Raw genomic sequence first — 22,844 nt, 5'->3', positions numbered from 1 at the left:
AAATGTGCAGACAGCTGTTACATACTGGTTCCAATACCAGGTGGCAGATAAATGACCCAGGAACACAAAAGTCAGTCTCACAGTACACCAAGGAACTAAATTCCAATGGTGACTGTGTTCAGAAGTAGCTCAACAACTCATGTTATTTGTCCTAGTAAAAGGCTGGTTCTCAATAATTATGCTGTCTCTCATATTACAACCCCAGATAAGCTTACTTTCTGGATAATCATCCTGGTTGCTCACTGTATATAATGAATTAATTATAATGGTGAATTGTGAATAGACATAATGAGAAAATTATTGAACAGCTGCAAACGCTCACTTGCACTGAACTATCAGTGTATACTACAGTGAAATTGAGATATTTGACTAAAATATTATGAAAGAAAGACTTGAAACCTATTTTCCAACTTAATTTTTTAAGAAAAAAAACTACACATCCTAAGAAATCATAGGGAAGATTGACTCCAAACACGACATAAATAATGGGATGAAAAGAACAGTCTTAAAAGCCATCCTTCACACAGATTTCGAAAGACCTTGTAGCCCGCATACTACTATTAAATAGTTAGTCGTTTGGTGGACAAGGAACAGTGGGGTATGCATACGCCTATCATACAGATAAAATCTTAAGAAGCTTACCATATAATGAGCAGTTGACATCTGCTTTGGAATGTGTGGCTCAGCAGCTTTGTCAGAGACTGGGATTACAGGTGGGCTAAAAGGCCCTTATTGGCAGCCTAGTTCCCTCATTGTGTACTAGAATGGACATCAAGCAGCTTTATACATGTCTGATGTTTAGACCAGAAGGTATGATAATTTTTTATCATTTTGTTATATTATTCTGTAAATGTAACTGTATGTAACTTCTATGTATTCTGATGCTTTGGTCCACCAGGGAAAGTTTGATATCTGACATTTTTGTTAATGCACAAGTAACAAATGAAAGAATCTAGTCTAGATGGAGACTGTAAAGCATTAAGATGGATGAAGATGGTATGTCTGATTATAAGTAGAAAAATTTATTGTATTTTGTAACAGGTAAACATTTCTCTTAAGAGTAATGAATCAATGGGGTAAAAGAGAACAGGAAGTTTTGAAGTATAGTGAATCTTGTTTGGGATTCTGAAGCATGTAGATGGACGGGTGTGGGTGCAGAGTTAATTAGTGGAAAATCTATTAATTTTGGAAGAGAGATAAGCAGCTTTCATATAGTTGAAATTGGAGAAGTTCAAGAAGATATGAGACACACAGTACTGAGATGAAGAACACATTATTAATTTATAGATACTAGAAGGAAACAGAACTTTCAAGAAAACAATTGCTTTACCACTGTTGAAATAGCATATCAACATCTTAACAAGACATCAAATTCTGAAATTTGTCATAGAAGAAGAATCACAACAGCTGAAGATTTTGAAGACAGAAGAAAGGCAACAACAAAAACTAAAATACAGAAGATTTTTCAGGAGCCAGCACAAAAGACAAAGGAGGCTGAAGTTAACAGTACATGAAGAACCATAGAACCAGACGCTATATCGCCAAGAAAATGCAAGAACATCACACACAGATATGGAAACACTGTGAGAAATGCATGCTTGAACATAAATGCAACTTCTAACCAAGCTGTCCTATCTGACATGAACGGTGCTTGTGCAATGCGCTCAATACATTGTAAGTGTCAGTCATGGTCAGAACAGTATCCTGGATGGTTGTGAGCACAATATGTTGGAGCTCAGTGTATTCAAACATGGGCAAACTGTTGGTGCTTGTATGATGAAAGGGTGTTCTGTAACCACAGGGGAGGGGCAAAAGGTTTGGCTTCTCAAGAGGCACCATAATGAAGATTTATACTGCATACAGGGGAAGTAAAAAAACATCACGCACTAAGTCACAGTGTGGATAAAAGTGTGTGTTGAATAGTCATGACAGACACTCATTGGATAGGATTGTCACAAAAAATAAAACGACAACAGCTGCAAAAGTCACTGCAGAACCGAATGTCAGCCTCATGAACTCTGTCGGCCTGAGAACAACATGAAGGGAGCTCCATAACCACAGAATTGCAGAGTGAGCTGGAATGCCAAAACCACTCACCAGTATGCAAAAGCCCATAACAGGAAAATGTGGTGCTGAAGCCATAAAACCTGGACTATGGAGCAATGGAAGGAAGTCAAATTTCACACCGTTTCCCTATATTATGATATTCCATGAGCCCAATGGTTACTCTGCAAGGTTACACTACTGCCAAGGATTATCTGACCCTTTTGGCTGATCAGGTCAGTCTCATGTAACAATGTCTTTTTCCAACTGTGATGCTGTGTTCCAAGATGACAGGGCCCCTGTTCACACAGTTCACATCATCCAGGACTGGTTTTGTGAGCACGAGAGTGAATTGTTGCATCTCCCCTGGCCATCACAGTCACCAGATTTGTATGTATTGAATCTCTGTGGTCTACTTGGGAGAGAATGGTGTACGATCATTATCCTCCTCCACCTTCGTTACCTAAACTTGCCTTTATTTTGCACAAAGAGTGGTATGAGACACACGACCTGTATTTATTCATTCTGAGATGACTGGAAGCCAGTTTGACTGCCAATACGTTTCCTACACTGTATTAGGCATGGTAATGCGCTGTGTTTCTAGTGTATCCACATTTTCGTCCATCAGCTATAATTTCTCTTTGAAAGTATACCCAACCATTTTTCCACCTTATTCTGAACAAGAAGAGATACTTAGAATTTCACCCATTCTACAGCCTATGCAATGAGTAGAAACTGACTGCTGCCATATTGTGTACCGACTGCGAGTCATTTTACAAAAGTTAGCTTAATCTGAGTGAGAACCAAAGCATGCTAGGATATATGAAAGTGAAAACCAATAAAAGTGACAACTCATCACCTAAACACATGGTTAAGCAGTTGTTGATCGTTAAGCGTACAAAACTGTGTCTACTATACTCACTCAGAACATTCCGAACTCACATCCTGCTCTTACACAACCTAAAATATTTACAGTGTGCACTCTATGACACAGTTCCACATTAGAGGAGCAGCAGAAATTAATTTGATACTTTTGTTAATTAATTTTGTCATTGTTGAGATAGCGCCCGCATATGTCTGGGTTCAGTGATCATCAAAAACAGCTGTGGTGCGCTGACACCAAAGAGCATCCAACTCAGCAATGGCAACACCATGTGAGAAAAGTGAATATTCCAACAATTTATATGCAGACACAAGCTTTGTTTTGGCAATATGTGAAGACAGCATCATAACAGACTACCTTGTAGCCACGTCTAAGATCACAGAACAGATAAACCAATTTCATTACGTAAAGAAATGATTTGAGTTCTATCACATCTTAATTTATTATTAGCTCAAAATTTCCATCAGCTGGAATCTGCAATCATATCCCTTAAAAGAACTGTGAAAACACTACCACTTGTGTGTAAAATAAAGTATGTTCTTTGCTCTTACTACGACAAATAACCTTGTAATTAATGAAGTGTTGTATTTTTTTTCTAAATATGTTTGAGTACAATAAAGGAAAAAATAGGTTCTCATTTGCTTAGCAAGAACAAGACAAAAAGCTACAATACATTACAGCATGTAACAGAAATAGCGAAATTTACATTTTACATTACAGTTACTTTTGAGTCCCTGAATTTAATGGGCATGACCTTACAAATTTGTACCAGATGTATCAATTTCTACTACAATAGCATAGTCCTTGTAAAACTTTGCATTCTGATTCATACCACTATTTTATGTGCGAGTGTATGTGTGAATGATTTATGTCGCCTGTATTACATTAAAGTAGGAGGAAGCTAGCAGCGAGCAGATTCAGTAGAGAAATCCATTTAGCATTGAATTATTTTTTTGACTAGACCTAATAACATTAAAGAGGAGTATCCTTTCAAAGCAGTTCCAATGCAGAGTCTTCGATAGCAACTATGCATGGTACAGAGTGTGAGCCATTTATAACAATACGTTACACTTTAACCAACAGCTTTTTGCTGATAACAAAGTGGTTGCTTTGGGGTTAGCTGACATTATCAGGTGCTACAAGCAACAGTAGTGATGGAAAACTTGAGGAGAAACTTGGAGAATATTTTGCCTAAGTTTCCTGGTCATGTTATAGTTTTAGGTGGAGATTTTAACTTATTAGCTATAGACTAGGAGACTCAAGTGATTAGGGTCGGCAGTAAGGACATAGAATTGTGTGACATTGTTCTAAGTGTCTTAGCCAAAAATTACATTGAGCAGTAAATCAGAGAACTGATTCATCTTGGACCTGCTGGGGACAAACAGATGCAAACTTTTGAATTCTGAGTAGGACAGGGAATCAGTGATCAAAAGGCCATTACAGCACCACTGAATATAGCTGTAAATAGGAATACAAAGAAAGACAGGAAGATTTTCCTGTTTAGCAATAGTGACAAGAGAGAGAGAGAGAGAGAGAGAGAGAGAGAGAGAGAGAGAGAGAGAGAGACCAGATTACCTGACAGGTCATCACAAAAATTTCATGTCCAGAACTGAGAATGTTGAACATCAACGGACAAAGTTCAAAATCATCATACAACATGCCTCCAATAATTATGTACTGAGCAGAATTGTGAGGGATGGGAAAGACTCACCGTGGTTTGACAACCACGTTAGGAAGCTGCTACAAAAGCTAAGAGAGCTTCACAGAAAATTTAAACATAACCAAAGCCTCGCAGACAGACAAAAACTTAATGAAGGCAAAGTTATGATAAAGGGGATCTATGTGTGAAGCATTCAATAAATACTAAAAGTAAAAGCTGTCTATCAACTTGAGAGAAAATCCTAAGAGGTTCCAGTCTTATGTTAAACCAGTAAACTGATCAAAGCCATCTGACCAGACAAACTGTGAACATAATGGCACTGAAACAGAAAATTACAGGGAAAATGCTGAAATACTAAACATCTTTTTTCAAGACTGTTTCACAGAGGAAGATCACACTGTGGTTCCTCCTTGAAATCATCGCAATGGATGACAAAATGACATATATCAAAATAGGCCAAGGGATAGGAAAGCAACTGACATTACTCAACAGACGAAAGGCCACTGGACCTGACAGGACATCAATTTGGTTCTACACAGAGTATGCGAAAGAACTTGCCCCTTTTCCAGCACCAGTGTACCATAAGCCTTTAAAGGAGTGAAGCGTTCCTAATGGTTGGAAAAATGCATGTGTTATTCCTGTTTTCAATGTGGGTTGTTGATCAGATGCACAAAACTAAAGGCCTACAACTCTGACTTTGATCTGTTGTAGAATTTTGAACATGTTTTATGCTCGCATATTATGACATTCCTGAAAACTGAAAATCTCTTCTGTAGGAACCACCATGGGTTCCAAAAACAATGATAATGTGAAATACAACTAATTCCATTCATCCACGAGATCCAGAAAGCAGTAGATACAGGCACCCAGATAGATGCTGTGTTTCTTGACTTCTGCAAGACATTCAATACAGTTCCTTACTGCCACCTAATGAAAAAAATACAAGTGTACAGAATACCTGGCCAACTCTGTGACTGGAATGAGGAGTTTCTAGCAAACATAACACAACAAGTTATTCTAAACAGAGAAAAGTCTTCAGATGTAGTAGCTTTGGGCATGTTCCAGTGGAGTGTTATAGGACCACTGCTTTTCATGATATAAATACAAATGACCTGCAGATAACGTCAGAAGTTCCACAACGCATCTCGCAGCTGACAGTGCGTATACAGAGAAGTCACAGGGTTAGAAAACTGTAACAGATTGCAGGAAGAGCAGCAGAGTATCGATGCTTGGTGCAGAGAGCAGCAACTTGTTCTCAACATAAACAAATGTAGTATCTTGTGAATACATAGACAGAAAGACCCTTTATCATTTGATTAAAAAACTGCAGAACAATCACTGGAAGCAGTTGCTTCCTTATATCTCTGAGTATATGTATGGAGTTATATAAACTGGAACCACCACATAAAACTAATCATGAGTAAGGCAGATGCCAGACAGATTCATTGGAAGAACACTCAGGAAATTTAGTCCATCAACAAAGAAGTAGCTTTCAAAACACTCGTTCAACCAACATCTGAATATTGTTTGTCAGTATGAGATCAGTACCAGATAGGACTGACAGAAAATAGAGAAGAGCCAAAGAAGAGCAGCATTTTTCATTACAGGCTCATTTTGTAAGTGCAACAGCATCATGAAGACAGCGATGCTCCATCACAATATGGTCTACTGTTAACGTTCCATGAATGTACATTCCTACAGAAGTCAACCGATATATTGTTTCCTCCTAAATATATCTCATGAAAAGTTCATCAAGATAAAGTAAGAGATTTCAAGCCCACATCAAGGCTTACCAGGAATCGTTTTTCTCATGAACCATATGCAACTTGAAAAGGGAAAGTGACTGGTACACAAAGTACCTTCCACCATACACTGTAAGACGGCTTGTAAAGTACAGATGTAAATGTGGTTTCTGACACACAGCAAAGGTGTTTGGGTTTATTACAAATTGTTGAAAACATCTTAAATAGTTTAATATAGTGGAAGGTAGTATAGAACATTTCAGTACCACAACAGTGGTCATGCAGACCCATAAAACGAGCATCCATGCACATGTCCTGTAGGGCTGCAACAAGCCAACATTTTAAAATAGTCAATGCTTTTAATGACTGTGCTTTCAGGTTCCTAAGGTGTGAAAGTCAAGTAAGCTTACAATCAGAAGAGAGGACCAAAGTCCTAATCTTTCATATTTACAACAGAAAACGTCATCCCAAGTTCATGGAGATAAACACACTATGAGCTGTAGAAAAGAAAACGGATTTCTCAGGCGAGAACTTAAAAATCTTTTTTCTTTGCTCATTCTTCCAGCCTTTTATTTCTTTGTTGAAACAGAAATTGCCTGTGTTCTTTTCAAAGGAGATGAGGTGAATTTATTTGTGAAGCTGAACCCTGACAGACAGCCCCAAGGCTGCCAAAGTGCTGCGGCTGGTCCAGCTGAAGCAACCATTGCTGTGAGCCCCTAACACATCGATATTTTCAATCTCTATAAATCAACAAAAGTGAATAATTAACACTGAATAAAGATTTTCATAATGAACTGCTTAATTAACAACTTTTAAATGCTTCACGCGATTTCAACAACCGATATCTCAGATGACAGCGTTGCACTATAGCTATCATCCTTTAAAGCTACATATCTGTATTTATTTCATTTCTTGATTTATTATGTTTTTCGTATCTCTTCATGATGCGAATGTTTGTCATTGTATTCTTTGCAAAAACACAGCAAATGAATGCAACATGAATACTGTATGTTTTGTCATATTTGTGTATTTACTTAACGAATATGTTACTATTCTTGCCGGATATTTATTTAACTACTGATTACAACTGTTAATACAAAATGGTCAATCGTGTGTGTTAACTGACACCACCATTGAAGAGTGCTAAAAAACGTTTCTGTCAAGCATGCTTAAATAATTGTTTAAACAATATTCTGCAACAACCAGTTGTCATTTAATGTGGGCACACTTGTGTAAGAATGCTGGCTCATTTACTAATGAACAAACCCTTATTTGCAATTACTGTGATTTATTTATTTAAATATTTAACAATTCTTTTAATATATTGGTTTAAGTGGTCAAGTTGAGTCAAATCATGTCTCTAGAACTTACGAACAATGTATTATTGGTGGGGATGGCCTTAAGCAAATGAGAGTTGAACAGTGGTGGAACACTGCTGAAGTCAAATGGTGATGCGACACTTTCTAGTGAAAAGCTAAAGGGAGCGATTCTGGTAATTTTTGTGGGGAATTCTTGATGAAGGCACACCTGCCTATGGCATTGTGTGGCATTTCAACGTGTAGGTGATGAATCCCAGGCAGGAAATGGCCACTACCATATTTTAACTTCTGGAATGACTTATATGTTGAGAGGTTTAAATGTACTCCAGTGTAGGACACTTAACTTTTTCCACCTGCATTACAAAACTGAGAATAGACAGAGTGTGAGTTTTTGTATCCCTCAGGTTAATTTGGGAATCATCACGTAAACCCTGAACTATTTTGAGCTGGCAAATATTTTGTGTATTGTGGTCAAACTGGACTTAGTTTCAAATATCTTTGATGACTATTTAGTATGAAGAATCTGCTACCATTCTCATAATGCTCTAAATGCACCTAAATCTTTGATGACTACTTAGTATGAAGAATCTGCTACCATTCTCATAATGCTCTAAATGCAGCTTTACTGCATTTGATAAGGTTATTTTCTATCTGCCTTTTAATTGGATATCGCAGGACCTCTTTCCGTTTATTATTCAATATAATTCTCTGTAGTCTACATCATAGTCCAGTTATCTAAGGTGCGAGCAACATCACATAAATTCACAATTGGTTTGCTCATAAAGGAAGCTGTTTAGAGTGTGACAACTCAGGAGAAAACGGTTATGAAACACTGCATCAGGCTTCTGACAGGCGGTCACATTAATGTGAACAGAGTGTGTATGTCATAAAAGGCTGACAGGTTTTCTGCAGCTGGACAGCATTTGAAGCTAGGCACAACTACCTATTTGTCCTTGATTGTGGAGTCATACTTGTGATTCCACCAGCAGACAGGATGCTTTCACATTTTGTCTGAAAACTGTGTGACGGCTACTTCAGAGTATATTATTCTTAATACACTATGTGATCAAAAGCATCCGGACACCTGGCTCAAAATGACTTGCAAGTTTGTGGTGCCCTCCATCGGTAATGCTGGATTTCAATATGGTGTTGGCCCACCCTTAGCCTTGATGAGAGCTCCCACTCTCACAGGCATATGTTCAATCAGGTGCTGGAAGGTTTCTTGGGGAATGGCAGCCCATTCTTCATGGAGTGTTGCACTGAGGAGAGGTATTGATGTCGGACAGTGAGGCCTGGCATGAAGTTTGTGTTCCAAAACATCCCGAAGGTGTTACATAGGATTCAGGTCAGGACTCTGTGCAGCCCAGTCCATTACAGGGATGTTATTGTCATGTAACCATTCCACAACAGGCCGTGCACTATGAACAGGTGCTAGATTGTGTTGAAAGATGCAATCGCCATCCTCGAATTGCTCTTTAACAGTGGGAAGCAAAGAGGTGCTTGAAACATCAATGTAGGCCTGTGCTGTGATAGTGCAACGTAAAACAACAAGGGGTGCAAGCCCTCTCCATGAAAAACACCACCACACCATAACACGACCGCCTCCGAATTTTACTGTTGGCACTACACATGCTGGTAGATCACATTCGACGGACATTCGCCATACTCAAACCCTGCCATCGGATTGCCACACTGTGTAACGTGATTTGTCACTCCACACAATGCGAGGCGTCGCTTGGCATTTACCAGCGTGATGTGTGATGCTCGACCATGAAATCCAAGTTTTCTCACCTCCCACCTAACTGTCATAGTACTTGAAGTGGATTCTGATGCAGTTTGGAATTCCTGTGTGATGGTCTGGATAGATGTCTGCCTATTACACATTATGACCTTCTTCAACTGTCAACCATCTCTGTCAGTCAACAGATGAGGTCGGCCTGTACGCTTTTGTGCTGATGTGTCCCTTCACATTTCCAGTTCACTATCACATCGGAAACAGTGGACCCAGGGATGCTTATGAGTATGTAAATCTCGCATACAGACATATGACACAAGTGACACCCAATAACCTGATCACATTCAAAGTCCATGAGGTCCGCGGAGCACCCCATTCTGCTCTCTCACAGTGTCTAATGACTACTGAGGTCACTGATATGGATGGAGTACGTGACAGTAGGTGGCAGCACAGTGCACCTAATATGAAAAACATACATTTTTGGGGATGTCGGATACTTTTGATCACATAGTGTATAACCTAACCATTATTGGATAGTAAGAAGACGTTCAAACACGGTGTCTTGATTACAGAGTGTCCAATATGCCTTACTGTGCACCCAGCTTTCAATATTGCTTCCTCTAGCAGGTGAATCCTAATTGAGGAGTGGTGACCCTGCTGGGAAGATGCTTCTGTCTTGCTTATATTACATTGTACTTCCAAAATTTGATTTATTGCAATCATATTTATGGGTTTAGTCATGTATAGGCTTGGGGTGGATGGTCCCTTCATCGACAGGCTTGAGTTGAGGCAATGAGTTGTAGTCCGGTGGCTCAAGACATCATCCATCATCTACAGCCACACATTTTATTAGAAACAAGCTGCAGTGCTCCCAGTGTCATTCCATAGTGACAATGCCCCTGAGCGTGTGCTTACAGCAGCCAGCACAGCAGTGCTAATGCAACAGGTGGCCAGCAGCCTGATGGAAAACTGGGCCGGATGGAGATGCGCGACATCAGCGGCACCACGGGCACCGTTTTGGCACGACTCTGCAACTCTGGGCAGGGTGGTCATAATTCTTATAGAGTAAGACAGTCCCTAGCAATGATGTCTTCCCTTGAGCACAGAGCTGTACACTCTGCCAGTTAGCCTGAACAAGTGCAGGCAGTGGAACTGCCCCATTCATGAACGACTGCCCTCAAGGGCAGACGGTTGGTTGGAGGCAGCCCATTAGCTGGAAGATGCCAAGTCCATGTAAGTGGACTCAGAACCAGCACTAGGCTCACTGGTGTCGCAATCACAAGTCTTGTAGAGGCTGATTGCTAAATAATATTGCCACGTCACCCAGCACAGTCCTCCCCTAATGAATGGTGCATCCAGACGCCTCTGGCTGAAAATGATGGGTATTTATATCAGTTCAGTGCCTATTTGTCATGCCGCACCACCATTCCAAACACACACACCAAAACAAGGTGGCAGCCGGAAGGACAGCAACTGGCCTGCCGTTGCCGTGATCACGCCGCCTTTCTGCTGTGTTGACAGTATTGCAGGCACTGGCCCCTAGATCGGAATGTGGAAACAGGCTGGTGGTATTGCTGCATTTGATGTAACAGTGTTTCGTTCAACACTGAGCTTGCTGGCTTCCACAGCCTTTTCCAACAGCCATGACAGCACTGCTATTTTACTCTGTAGCATCATACAATAGTGACAGCACTAGATATCTGGTGATGTCACTCTGATCACTTCATATGTCCCTTGTACTGTGTAATAAACTTCTTGGTCTCACCCTTTGGCGTGTATGTACCTGATAGCAACAATCACAGACATACCAATACTCTGGTAACATTCTTATGTGTTTCCCTACTTCTTCCTGATGTTCCAGGGCTTTGGAATTTACCATCTGGACTTGTCTCCATCCTACCCTTAATGTCTTTGTCAAATTCTGAACCGACTCCCCATTCCTCTTGATCTGTGGTCTGCTTATATCAAATGATAAAGGCATCTTCCTCCCATATAATACCCACACAGAGAAAACCCAGTGCCTGTGTGCACTTTGGAATTATATGCCGTGATGACAGATGCTAGGTAAACACTCCAATCATTACAGTGGCTGTTGACATAGTAACTCAGCATCTTACCTATAGTACGATGTGAGTGCTCTGTTCTATCATTAACTTGCACGTGCAGTGAACTAGTCTTTTGTTTTCGCACTGTGATAAGTGATATAACTGCTTCATTAAGCTTGACATAAGATTAGGTACCTTGGTCCATGATTACCATTTCAGGATCACTAAATTTCAGCACCCAGTTATTCTCCATGGCCTAGGCCACTGGAGTTGCTTGTTGGCTGGGGTGATACTCTTAACATATATTGTGAGAAATACTATTTAATAGTCAGAACATAGCAGTTTCCCACTGGCATCTGGTTAAAAGATCCTAAGATATTAATTCCTGTCATACCAAAAGGTTCAACTGTCCCCAGTAACATCTGTAGTGTGTAGTGGTACTTGCCAATGGCTCAGATCTGCTTGCTGTGAACATGGCACACAGGTTCTTTACATACTGGTCTATGTTCCTTTTCATTGTCCTCCATCAGGAACATTCCATCACCCTTTGACACATCGATGTACAACCCCAAGCACAGATAGTATGTGATCGTATGCTTCCTCCACCACTCATTCCCTTAGTTTACCAAGCACTACTATGCAGTGCCCCAGTGTCATTGACCTACATAAAAATCAGTCGTGCACAATGTACTGTTGCCGCATCACCGGTGTGTGCTGTTTGTCACTTCACAAAGCTGTGACCCAGTGCCCATACTACTGTAACCTTCCTGCTCAATCCAACCACATTTCCATGCTTCCTGTCTAGTTTACTGACTACCTCAAAGTTAAACTCACTCAGTTTCAATGCCCACCTCATGAGTCTGCTTGATGGATCGCTCAACCCTAACAACCTCTTTAACATTGCATGATTGTTTACTATCTTGAATGTTTTACCATACAGATAACATTTAAAATATGTAGCTCCCATATATCAGGCTCAACATCTCCTTCTCTGTTGTCGAGTAATTCTTCTATGCTTTGCTCAATTGCCACAAGACATGAGCAACAGGATGTTCCTCACCACATATTACCTGACTCAAGGCACACTCAGTGCCTTGCTGGAAGCATCACATGATAGAACAAACTCCTCCTCACAATCCAGAAAGACCAACACTAGACTCAACACCAAAGACTTTTTAGCTTCTCAAATGTTACTTGACACACTGTTGCCCACTGAAATTGTACACCCTTTTCAGTAATGTGTAAGGGGCTATGCAATGTCCAAAAAACCCTTCATGAATTTTCTTTAGTAATTGACCAACCCCAAGTATGATTGTAGCTCCTTACTTGTTAGAGGAAACGGAAAATTCTACACCACCTGTATTGATTTCAGGTCTGTTTTTTTACCCCTTCCTGACTAATCACACATACCAAAAAACTCGCTTATTCCTGGACAAAATCACATTTTTCCAAACTTAATGTAAGACACATGGCATATAATCACTTGAAAACTTCCCTCAACAACAGCGTATGTTCCTTCACATCCCTTGAAAATACAGTTATATCATAGAGGTACATCATACATTGCTGAGGTTTCAAACCCCACAGTACTCTGTCCAACAACCACTGAAACACGGCTGGTGCATTTTTCAACCCAAACAGCAATCACCAATACTGGTAATGAGCCCACGGGACCAAAAATGCAGTGTTTGGCCAGTCCTCTGGAATCACCTTGAACTGATGACACCCACTCTTCGATTATGTCATAGAGAAGTACAGGCAGTGCGTTAAGTTGTCAAGGGCTTCTGTAATGCTGGGTACCAGGTATGAATGTATTATTGTTTTACCATTCGGATCTGATAGTCACAACAAAGTCCATACTTTTTTGTTGTATCTGCCGATTTTATTGGTACTGCTGCTCCCCACGCTCAGTTGTTTGACAATGATATCCTCCATAACCAGCTGTAAACGAAAAGGTATGCAATACTGTTTCCAATATACAGGTTATTTGCTCCCCAATGAAGTTCTATGTTGTGTTGTGAGAGTCGCTAGTAATTAGCTCTGAGGATTAAATAGATCTTCAGATTCCAGTATCAATTATTTCATTTTTACTCTGTTCCCTTCAAATACTCTACATTTACATGTAATGCAGTTGTAATGGCAGCTTGCTTACGATTATAGCCCACACATGACATGCCCAAATCGTCTTCATCCAGTACTTATAAACTTGCTTCCAACAATCCTTTGGTTAGCTTCATCTCAGTGCTGCCAAAGTTATTTAAACTGACAAGTGCCACATTCTTCCCATCCATCTCCTTATGCATACAATTCTGCTCCATATAAATCATCATGATGCACCAAATATATCATTCTCTTATAGTGGCTATATCACACACAATATGTTAACAGACAATTCTCATCCCAAAGGAGTTTCCCACTGCCTTCCAGCAATATATCATATTATTAAGCTTTAGTTATCTTGTCTGCAGTTTAGCCGGTTTTCCCCATAAGGTAGATGCACCTAGTGACAGAATTTCATTGGTGACAGCTTCCCCCAGTTGGAACATTGTCCCCTTGAGTTCCACTGTACATTCCCAAAGGTCAATTGTGGTGCCAAGCTTGAACTGAAAATCTAGCCCAGGGCTGTGCAGCAACCTTCAACTTACACGTGACACCACTTTCACACACTCCTCAACTCATTCCACCCCAACCTGGAAACTTAATACTGCTAAACCTAGTGACTTCACATCACTATCTCCTACTCTAAAAACATTATAGCACAATAATTAGATTCCCTACCTAAAAGGCCCTGGCTTGCCACTGACAGGTGTGCTCCAGTGCCCAACAAAAATTTGTTTCTTACCCCTTACAATTCCTAATGTACCACACTTTGCCTCTGCATACATTTCTGCAGCACTGAAATTTAATGGGAATGCTGCCCATCTGACTTTTGGTTCCAGTTTGTGGTTTATGCCTGAATATTCCACTGTGTCAATTCTGGCCCTTGCTGCTGCTGGTGCCGAACCACATCACATTTCTCACATTGTGGCTGTTGGCACTGCCTCTGAACATGCCCTGCACAACCACACCTATAACACCTTATTTCAGTACATAAAATACCTTACCTATTGTGCACCCCTGCTGTTGTATCTATTACCTCCTGCTCCGTAGCTATCGTAATGGTAGTGTTCAGGTCTTTTGGGGTACCTGTCTGAACCCTCCTAGACATACCAGTTGGCAGGCCCCTCAGCAAAGCGTCTAGTGCCCTACAATCTGCTTATTTGCTTCACCATTTTCTGTTAATTCATAGGTAGGTCAATTCACTCTCCTTACCCTGTCACTGAAACAGTCAATCGACTCATTCTGTTTCTGTGACATTTCACTGAAACACTCCCAGAAAAACCTCCCACTGTTCTGTTCCTTACAGCATTGCTGGAGCCCTTGACCTAATCGCTGAAATTTTAGTGCATGCCTTAACTCTCCATTATCTCTCACAAACACTTTTGCCTGCACTGTCAGTGCAATTTGCAATAGCTGATCATCGGACCAAAACCCAATCTTTAATACTGCTTCCAGATCATCCACCAAGGACAATAGAGCCTCAGTTGGTTTGCCCAAAAAGGGAGTAATAAAATTTCTAGCAGCTGGATTCACCAATCAAGTAGACAAACTGGATAATACCCTACCCTCCTCCACGGAAACCATCTGTACAGGCATCTCTGCCTTATCTGCCAATAATAGCACTACCTGATTTATTAATAACTGAATTGCCTCCTGTCCAGAAACATCTTGCATCCCTAATTCTGTGAGACCTTTATCTACAACACACAACCAAGTACAATAAAACAATAACACCAGGACAATAAATACAATTACATAATACTACTTGCACCATACGTCTAATCAACAGCCACTTCAACTCAGTACACTACCTAACAATAGGGTCATAATGGTGAGATGTGAAACATTCCAGTGATACCAACTCGGCACATGGTGCATTGTGCCATAACAGGTTGCACTGTGAGCACCTTACTAGTTATAAATCGTGCTCGCATGCACCGATGTGGAACTGTGGCAAATCAGCCGGTTCCTGAAGCTTCGCAAATGTTACTTTCAAGTTAAAATGACAGTCTTGCCTTTAACTCGTCTCCCCTGCACATGAAAGTAGGAGAAGAAAAACAAAACAGCTCATCAACTACCCCCCCCCCCCCCCCCCCCCCGTAGCTCTCGATACCTGCTGTGGCTGACACATGGTACTGAGCCCAGCTGCTGATATACCTCTACAAGAGGTACTGACACCAAAATGTAGAGGTCTGGGGTGGGTGGCCTCTACAGTGGCAGGGTTGAGATGGGGGGTTGTTACCCAGGATGTTGGTAGTGATACCTCAAGAAAAATCATCAACAGTCACACATTTTATAAGAAAATAAGCTACAGCACACATAGTTTTGTTCTAGAGGCAACATTCCCTCAGCATGTGCTAACATCAGCTAGGGTGGTATGGCCGATGCAACAGGCAGCCAGTAGCCTACTGACAGCTGGACTGGAATGCTGACATGCCAAGTCTGTAGCAGCATGTGCACTGTCCTTGGCATGACTTGAATTCAGGCCAAGATGCATCAGCAGATGAAGGAACCTGCCACAATTCTTGTAGCGGAAGACAGCCTCCAGTCATGGTGTCCGCCCTCTTGAGTGGAGGCTTACAGCACCATTTGCCTGCACAGTTGCAGGCAGTGGAATGGCTGCACTGCCTCAGTAACAAAAAACTGTCAGGTCAGAAGGCTAGCTGCAGCTGAAGTCAGCCTGGAGGTAGTCCAACCACAAGAAGGTGCCAAGTCCATGGGAGTGGACTTAGAACCAGCACTAGGCTTGTCAAGTTGGAGCCAATGTCTCATAGTGGCTGCTTGCAGAACCATGTCACCCTGCTGCCTGATGTAGTTCTTCTCTTGTAGATAGTGCTGCCAGGCTGAGATGCCATTGGCTAAAAATGATGTGTATACATACAGAATAGAATAGAAAAATTATAGGTTTGGGGCCTATTTGTTGTGCCACTTCCAACCATGTACACCACAACAAGATAGTAGCCAGAAAGCAGAGCAACTGCCCTGCAACTGCCACGGTCCTGCTGTGTCGCTATTGTGGACGCTGGCCCCTAGCTCTCAATGTAGAAACAGCTGGTGGCATTGCTGCATCTGATGTAATGGTGTTTTGGTCAGCTCTGTTCTTTCTGACTTTCATGGCCCTTTCTCAACAGCTGCGGCAACGCTGCTATTTAACTCCATACTGCTGAAAAATAGTGGTGGTGGTACAGCTTTTTCTGCAGTACTAGTCACAATTGTGGAGCAAATAAAGCTCTTTGGAATGGATCATGTTACTGATAAGCAAAATGACTTTACAAGGCAGTAAGATGGGCAGCTGAATGGCCTTACTCAACGTTTTTCTCTCTGACAAAGACCAGATATTCTCTACCCCAAACCGACTGGTTTAGGCTGTAGTTGACAAATATGATCTGAGAACAACATTGAGTACATTTGTGTGTAGCTGAATAGCACCTGCCATATATCACCTTGTGATTGAAATGAATGCTAGTGTGCCCAAGTTGTTGGCAGCTGAAGCAGTGTTTTGTGTTGAATGCATAATGCCTAACTTACAGGCAGATGAAATACACTGAAATGAACTGCACTAACTGTGGTGCAATAAAACTAAAAAGAGGGGATAACAGTCTTGCAGGGTTCCCTGTGCACTCTCTTCACAACTGCCCTGTCTTTCAATTCTTATTGCTGGACTTTGGTGTCGAGGTTCATTACATCATTCTACCTAATGACATCTTTATTACAATTTAAAGTGGTATGTCGCATACTGTATATTAATTATTCTGCACATAGTTTTCATGTGTTATGTAATTATATATTCTTAGTCTCATTTCCCAAATTAAAAACTTGAGACTGCATTTGCTTATGTTCTCAGTATACTTGAATTTCACTGTGGTACATCATTTGAACATTTACTTGTTCTCTGCACTTATCATCCAAGTGCCAAGTTAAAATAATAAGACCAAGATATTAATTTAAAATTATGATTAAATCTGACATAAAATTAAGAAACTATGGGTCAGGACCAAAGCATATGGGTTCCTCTGCACTGAAAAACTCTAGAAAGAATTTATTTATCATTTTTAATATTATCATTATTAATCAAATCAAAACTGGAACCAGTTATTTATGTTATTAAAACATTATTTATAAGATTCCCTGGGACTACAGTTTCAGATGGAACAGAAAGATTTGTTTTACAAACCTCTTTATAGAAAAGATCCATATTTCTCTCCACATCATATGCTAGAAGATTAGTAGCGGTTCCAACAAGTAATATATCACAGTCCTTGCTCGGATCCAGGCGTCCTGCACATATGGCTGTTACTGGCTGGTTGATGTTAAGAAGTACCAATTCCTTACTTCTCTCATGTGAGACCATGCGTCCAGTTTCATATCCAACTCTTCGATGTGGACTGTGTATAAGCACCTGTAATTAATGGCATTACAATACATCTAACATTCATGTATTCTGGTAAATTTCAACAGGACAGCTTCAGATAACGTGAAATTATCCGATATTTTAATTACTGGTATCTCATATATTTTTATCTGCTTTTGATTCAGTATCACACTCTTTAACATTTATAACCCTGTTGTCACCTAAATATTCCCCAATTTACTGGAACCCAGTAAAGTTGTCCAAATCAATAAGAAAAATGACTCATCTGAAGGAAGGAAGGAAGGTCCTAGTTTAATGTCTCACTGATGAGGTCGTTAGAGAGAGAGCACAAGCTTTGATTAAGGAACCATCCCAACATCTTCCAGTCCTCTCTAAAGAGGGGGCTTGTCTGACCCCCCCCCCCCTTCCCCCCCCCCCCCCCCCAAAAAAAAGGCCATACAGACAGTGCTGTGCTTCAACCACTGTGCAAACACATTCAGTGACTCAGCCAAAATCATGGACTGTTGACATCCAGTGTGCCAATTTGTCTACCTTCATATCTATTGTGGGCAGGAGTGTAGCCAGTTCCCATCTAGGAAATCCCCTGCAGATGAGTTTGGACAGTATATTGTGCACAATGTGTCACATATACTGAAATGTCCTACTGTGGTACATACACTCAAAAAGAAGCTACAGTGTCAGTCTTTGCTATCTCTATCAGTTCACTTCAGCATCCACCTTGTTGTTCGAGTCCAATGCCATTAATACTGTTCAAAATAGAGACATGCCATAAACGTAAGTATTGTGTTACACCAGTCATTCAAGTGCAAAATTAACCACAAAATCAGTAAGTGTGAGTGGCCTCCAAATGTGGTCATTCCTAATTGTCAGAGTGAAATCTAGCTCTAAGAGGTGCTTACAGCATCCACGTGACCAAGGAGTCACTAGTGCAGGGCTTAACAACTGGCCAGTTTTGAGCGCGAGTACTCGTGTCTGCTCAGGCACGTGCTCGCGAGCGGGTGCAAGGTCGTGGAGTAGGGAGAGAGGGGAAGGAGGGGAAATGCGCGCACACATTCGGATAGGGCCGCAGCGTGCCTATTGAATTCGCGCCGACTGCGTAACGTTTAAAGTACTACGATCAGCTCTAACAGTCACTTCGCTGGTTAAGAATCATGTCAAGTCGCCGTTGTGTAACCCCAACCATGCTTTCGCAGTTCAACCCCCATTGGGAGGAATTGTATATGTTTACAGAAAAAGATGGTGTTGCAAAATGTTTAGTATGTCACAAAACGCTGAATTCTTTTAGGAAATTTAATTTGCAGCTCTCAGAGAGAGTTACAAAATTGCTTTGCTTTTAGCAAAATCCCTGCTCCCCATCACTGACGGCGATTTAATAAAAGAATGTTTGGTAGTTGCCGCGGAACATTTGTGTCCATCTCAAGTTGAACAGTTTCGGATTGTGTCACTATCTAACATGACCATTATGCGTCGCATACAGGACATGGCAGACGACGTCCAGAGCCAGCTTGCAAATACCCTTAAAGATTTTATGGCGTATTCTCTCTCTCTGGACGAAAGTGTTGATATCACAGGAACAGCATAGCTTACCATATTTATTAGAGGTGTTAATAGAGATCTTCAGGTGAGGGAGGAGCTCCTCGATGTAGTAGCCATGAAGAACACCACAACCGGAGGTGATATTTTAAGTAGTGTTGAAGAAAGTGTTGAAAATATAGGATTGTTGTGGAATTCTTTGGTTTCAGTGTCTACAGACGGTGCACCAGCGATGACAGGGAAAAAATCAGGTTTCGTCGCGCTGTTGAAGGAGAAAATGCAAAAACTGACCGTGCCGAATGAAACAAGGGGCGTTCACTGGCTGATCCACCAGGAAAACTTATGTGCAAAGAGTATCACTGTAAAAAATGTGATGAGTGTTGTTTTTCGTACAACTAATTATATAAGGAAGCATGGGCTAAAACACAGGCAATTTAAAAGCTTTCTTGAGTATGTAGAAAGCCAGTATGGTAGCCTGCCTTATTACAGCGAGGTCCGCTGGCTTAGTCGTGGCGAATTATTAAATCGATTTTTTTGCCTATTAGATGAGATAAATATGTTCATGGAAATAAATAATATGCGTGTTCCTGAATTGAAAGAGCCTTCATGGAAATGTGATCTCGCGTTCTTAGCAGATTTAATTAGCCATCTGAATGCTTTGAACATTTCACTACAAGGTAAAGATCTGCTAATTACTCATTTCATAGATCGAATACGAGCTTTTAAAATGAAATTGACGCTTTGGGTGAGTCAGCTGGAAACAGGAAATCTAGCTCATTTTCCTAAATTATCATCCATGCAAGATGTTCACAAAGACTGTGAACGTTATTCACATAGTTTAGTTGCCCTTAAGGAAGAATTTGATCAACACTTTCAAGATCTGACAGCACTAGACAGTGATTTTGATCTGTTCTCCTCTCCATATTCAGCGAATATTGAAGAGATTCGTCCTGAGCTGCAACTAGAAATTATTGACCTGCAGTGTGACAGAGAATACAGAGACAAATTTCAGAACAAGAAAAACATTTTGGAATTCTACAGACACTTCCCTCAGGATAGATTTCCTCATTTGCACAAACTGGCGGCTACAATAATATCAATGATCGGTTCCACGTATGTTTGTGAATAACTGTTCTCTGCAATGAAATGTAACAAGACGCGCCTGAGAAACGCATTGTCTGATCGAAATTTAAACGGCACGCTGCGCCTACAATGCACAAGAACAATTACTCCGAACATAGACGCAATTGTAAAGGGCAAAAAGTACAAGATAACCGAGAACCCCACACTTCAGTGACACCTTTTATTCTGTAACAGTTCACAAATTAATACGAATGTCGAGGCATACACTAAGCTAATAAAATTATGTGCCACGTGTACATTTTCCTTTATTTGTTTCATTTGTCGCAGTATTAATTCGTGAGTGATGTCCCCGCAGGTGGCCGCGGATTTACATTGATTGGCGGCAGCTGTTGTGTGCCCCACGTGACTCTCCCCACTCTCCCCTCTGGTCCGGTAGTGGGGGTAGCGTGCTCGCGCCTTGCTGCTCACAGCTTGCTCCGCGAGCACGTATGTTGTGAAGCCCTGCACTAGTGGCAATGTGTACCAGAACTGCTTAAATATCCCTATTACCAATATGAACTTCCCATTCATCTTCCCAGTTTTCCCAACTACTGCATTACTCCACCTAAACCTCCCCCAGGCCCTTCTGTCTCCCTCCCCCTTTTTCTCATACACTTTATTCCTTGGGCATATTTTAGGTCAGTCCCTGCAGTTGATACTCAGTGTTATTCACTCCCATTCGAGTTACTGTACACCTCTGTATGACATCAGGTGCAGTAGATGTGGATAGCTTATTAGAGCTTAGGGTGAACGCTCATATTTGAGATGGAATGATTGTGTCTAGCTTGGAACCCAAAATATTGTAAGACATTATTATTCTTTCACAGAGTTCAGACTAAAATAATGGACACCTCCCTCAATTTTCCATGCCTTACCATCTACAATCCCATCATGCCATGAAAAGTGGATGTATAGATTACTTTGGCACAACCTAGATGAGCTACCTATATACCTGTGTCATGTTATGCATCTGGCAAAAAAGATCATCAATCTCATATGATAATGTCACATCCAAGAATTCAGGGCAAATCATATTACCACTAAGCCCCCCTATCATACCTGACCCCTCTACCAAACCCCCCCACCCCACAACCTCATCTCTCTTGATCTCATACTACCCTTTCTCATCCCCATCCCACATGTTAACCAATCTAGACAATTTGCAAGGTTTACATTATATTTACCAGCTAACAAAGACAGTGATTAGACATTTATAACAAATGGTTATTCAAAACATAATTCCTTGAATAATAGGTGGACACATTTGTATCTACATGACCTACCACTTCCTCGACATTACGTATCTCTGTCAGTAATGTGCACTGATTGTGATCGTAACATGCTTAGTTTGTGTGTGTGTGTGTGTGTGTGTGTGTGTGTGTGTGTGTGTGTGTGTGTGTGAGTGACTAGGGCCTCCCGTCGGGTAGACCGTTCGCCGGTTGCAAGTCTTTCGATTTGATGCCACTTAGGCAACTTGCATGTCGATGGGGATGAAATGATGACGAGTAGGACAACACAACACCCAGTCCCTGAGCGGAGAAAATCTCCGACCCAGCTGGGAATCAAACCTGGGCCCTTATGATTGACATTCAGTCACGCTGACCACTCAGCTACCGGGGGCGGTCACATGGTTAGTTATGGTCCACCGACGAGTGCAATACCAGCATGGTTTAGATATTAGCAGATCTTTAAACGGGTGTTATCCTTTCCCTATCAGGACTCCACGACAGGCACGAATAACTATACGGCATGAAGTACTTCACAAAGGCTGTCAAACAGCTGTGTGAGGTATGATGCTTTTCTTGTGAACAACTTCTTGTGATCAAATGAGCATTTTAGCATTTGAGGTAACATAGCTTAACCATGGCCCATCAGCTTGTGTAATTTTGGGATGCTTTATCAAATGGGCATCTTTTATCATAAGGCTTAAGGTACCATAGTTATGGCCCACTGACTCATGTACCACCCGCGTGCTAAATAGGCTAACACGTCTTTAAAAGGAAGTATTTTTCCTTGATTAAGACCCTGTGATGGGCAAAAGTTAGAACATGGCATGGAGTACTTAACAGAAATTGAACACAGCTGTAAGAGATAGGGTCCTTTTTATGCAGACAATGTTTACAACAGGCATTTCTTATCTACTTTAAGACCTTTTGTATATGAGTGTATACGACATGAGGCATCCTGCCCACACCACAGATGCCTCACACTAATCCCTACTGTGATACAACTTGTTTTTTCACTTTAACTTCCAAAGCTTTATCTTAGGTCCTGTTACAATGGTCTTGGA

At 41.1% G+C, this 22,844-nt stretch overlaps 1 protein-coding gene across 7 annotated transcripts in view; it reads right to left on the bottom strand.

The window, feature by feature from the left end:
* Positions 1 to 22,844, bottom strand: part of LOC124555569 (Bardet-Biedl syndrome 2 protein homolog) — a 180,522-nt gene that overhangs the window by 107,702 nt on the left and 49,976 nt on the right. For all 7 annotated transcript variants that reach the window (XR_006968563.1, XR_006968564.1, XM_047129529.1 and 4 more), the window contains one exon: positions 17,702 to 17,926. Coding sequence is in view for 5 of the 7 variants with exons in the window: in XM_047129529.1 (XP_046985485.1) it covers positions 17,702 to 17,926 (225 nt within the window). In the remaining 2 variants the exon portion in view is untranslated. The remainder of the gene's footprint in view (positions 1 to 17,701; positions 17,927 to 22,844) is intronic.

The sequence above is a fragment of the Schistocerca americana genome, chromosome X (assembly GCF_021461395.2).
Source record: "Schistocerca americana isolate TAMUIC-IGC-003095 chromosome X, iqSchAmer2.1, whole genome shotgun sequence".
NCBI classification, from domain to species: domain Eukaryota; kingdom Metazoa; phylum Arthropoda; class Insecta; order Orthoptera; family Acrididae; genus Schistocerca; species Schistocerca americana.
The sequence above is the reverse complement of the archived record's forward strand: the minus strand, read 5'-3'. Positions and strand labels throughout refer to the sequence as shown.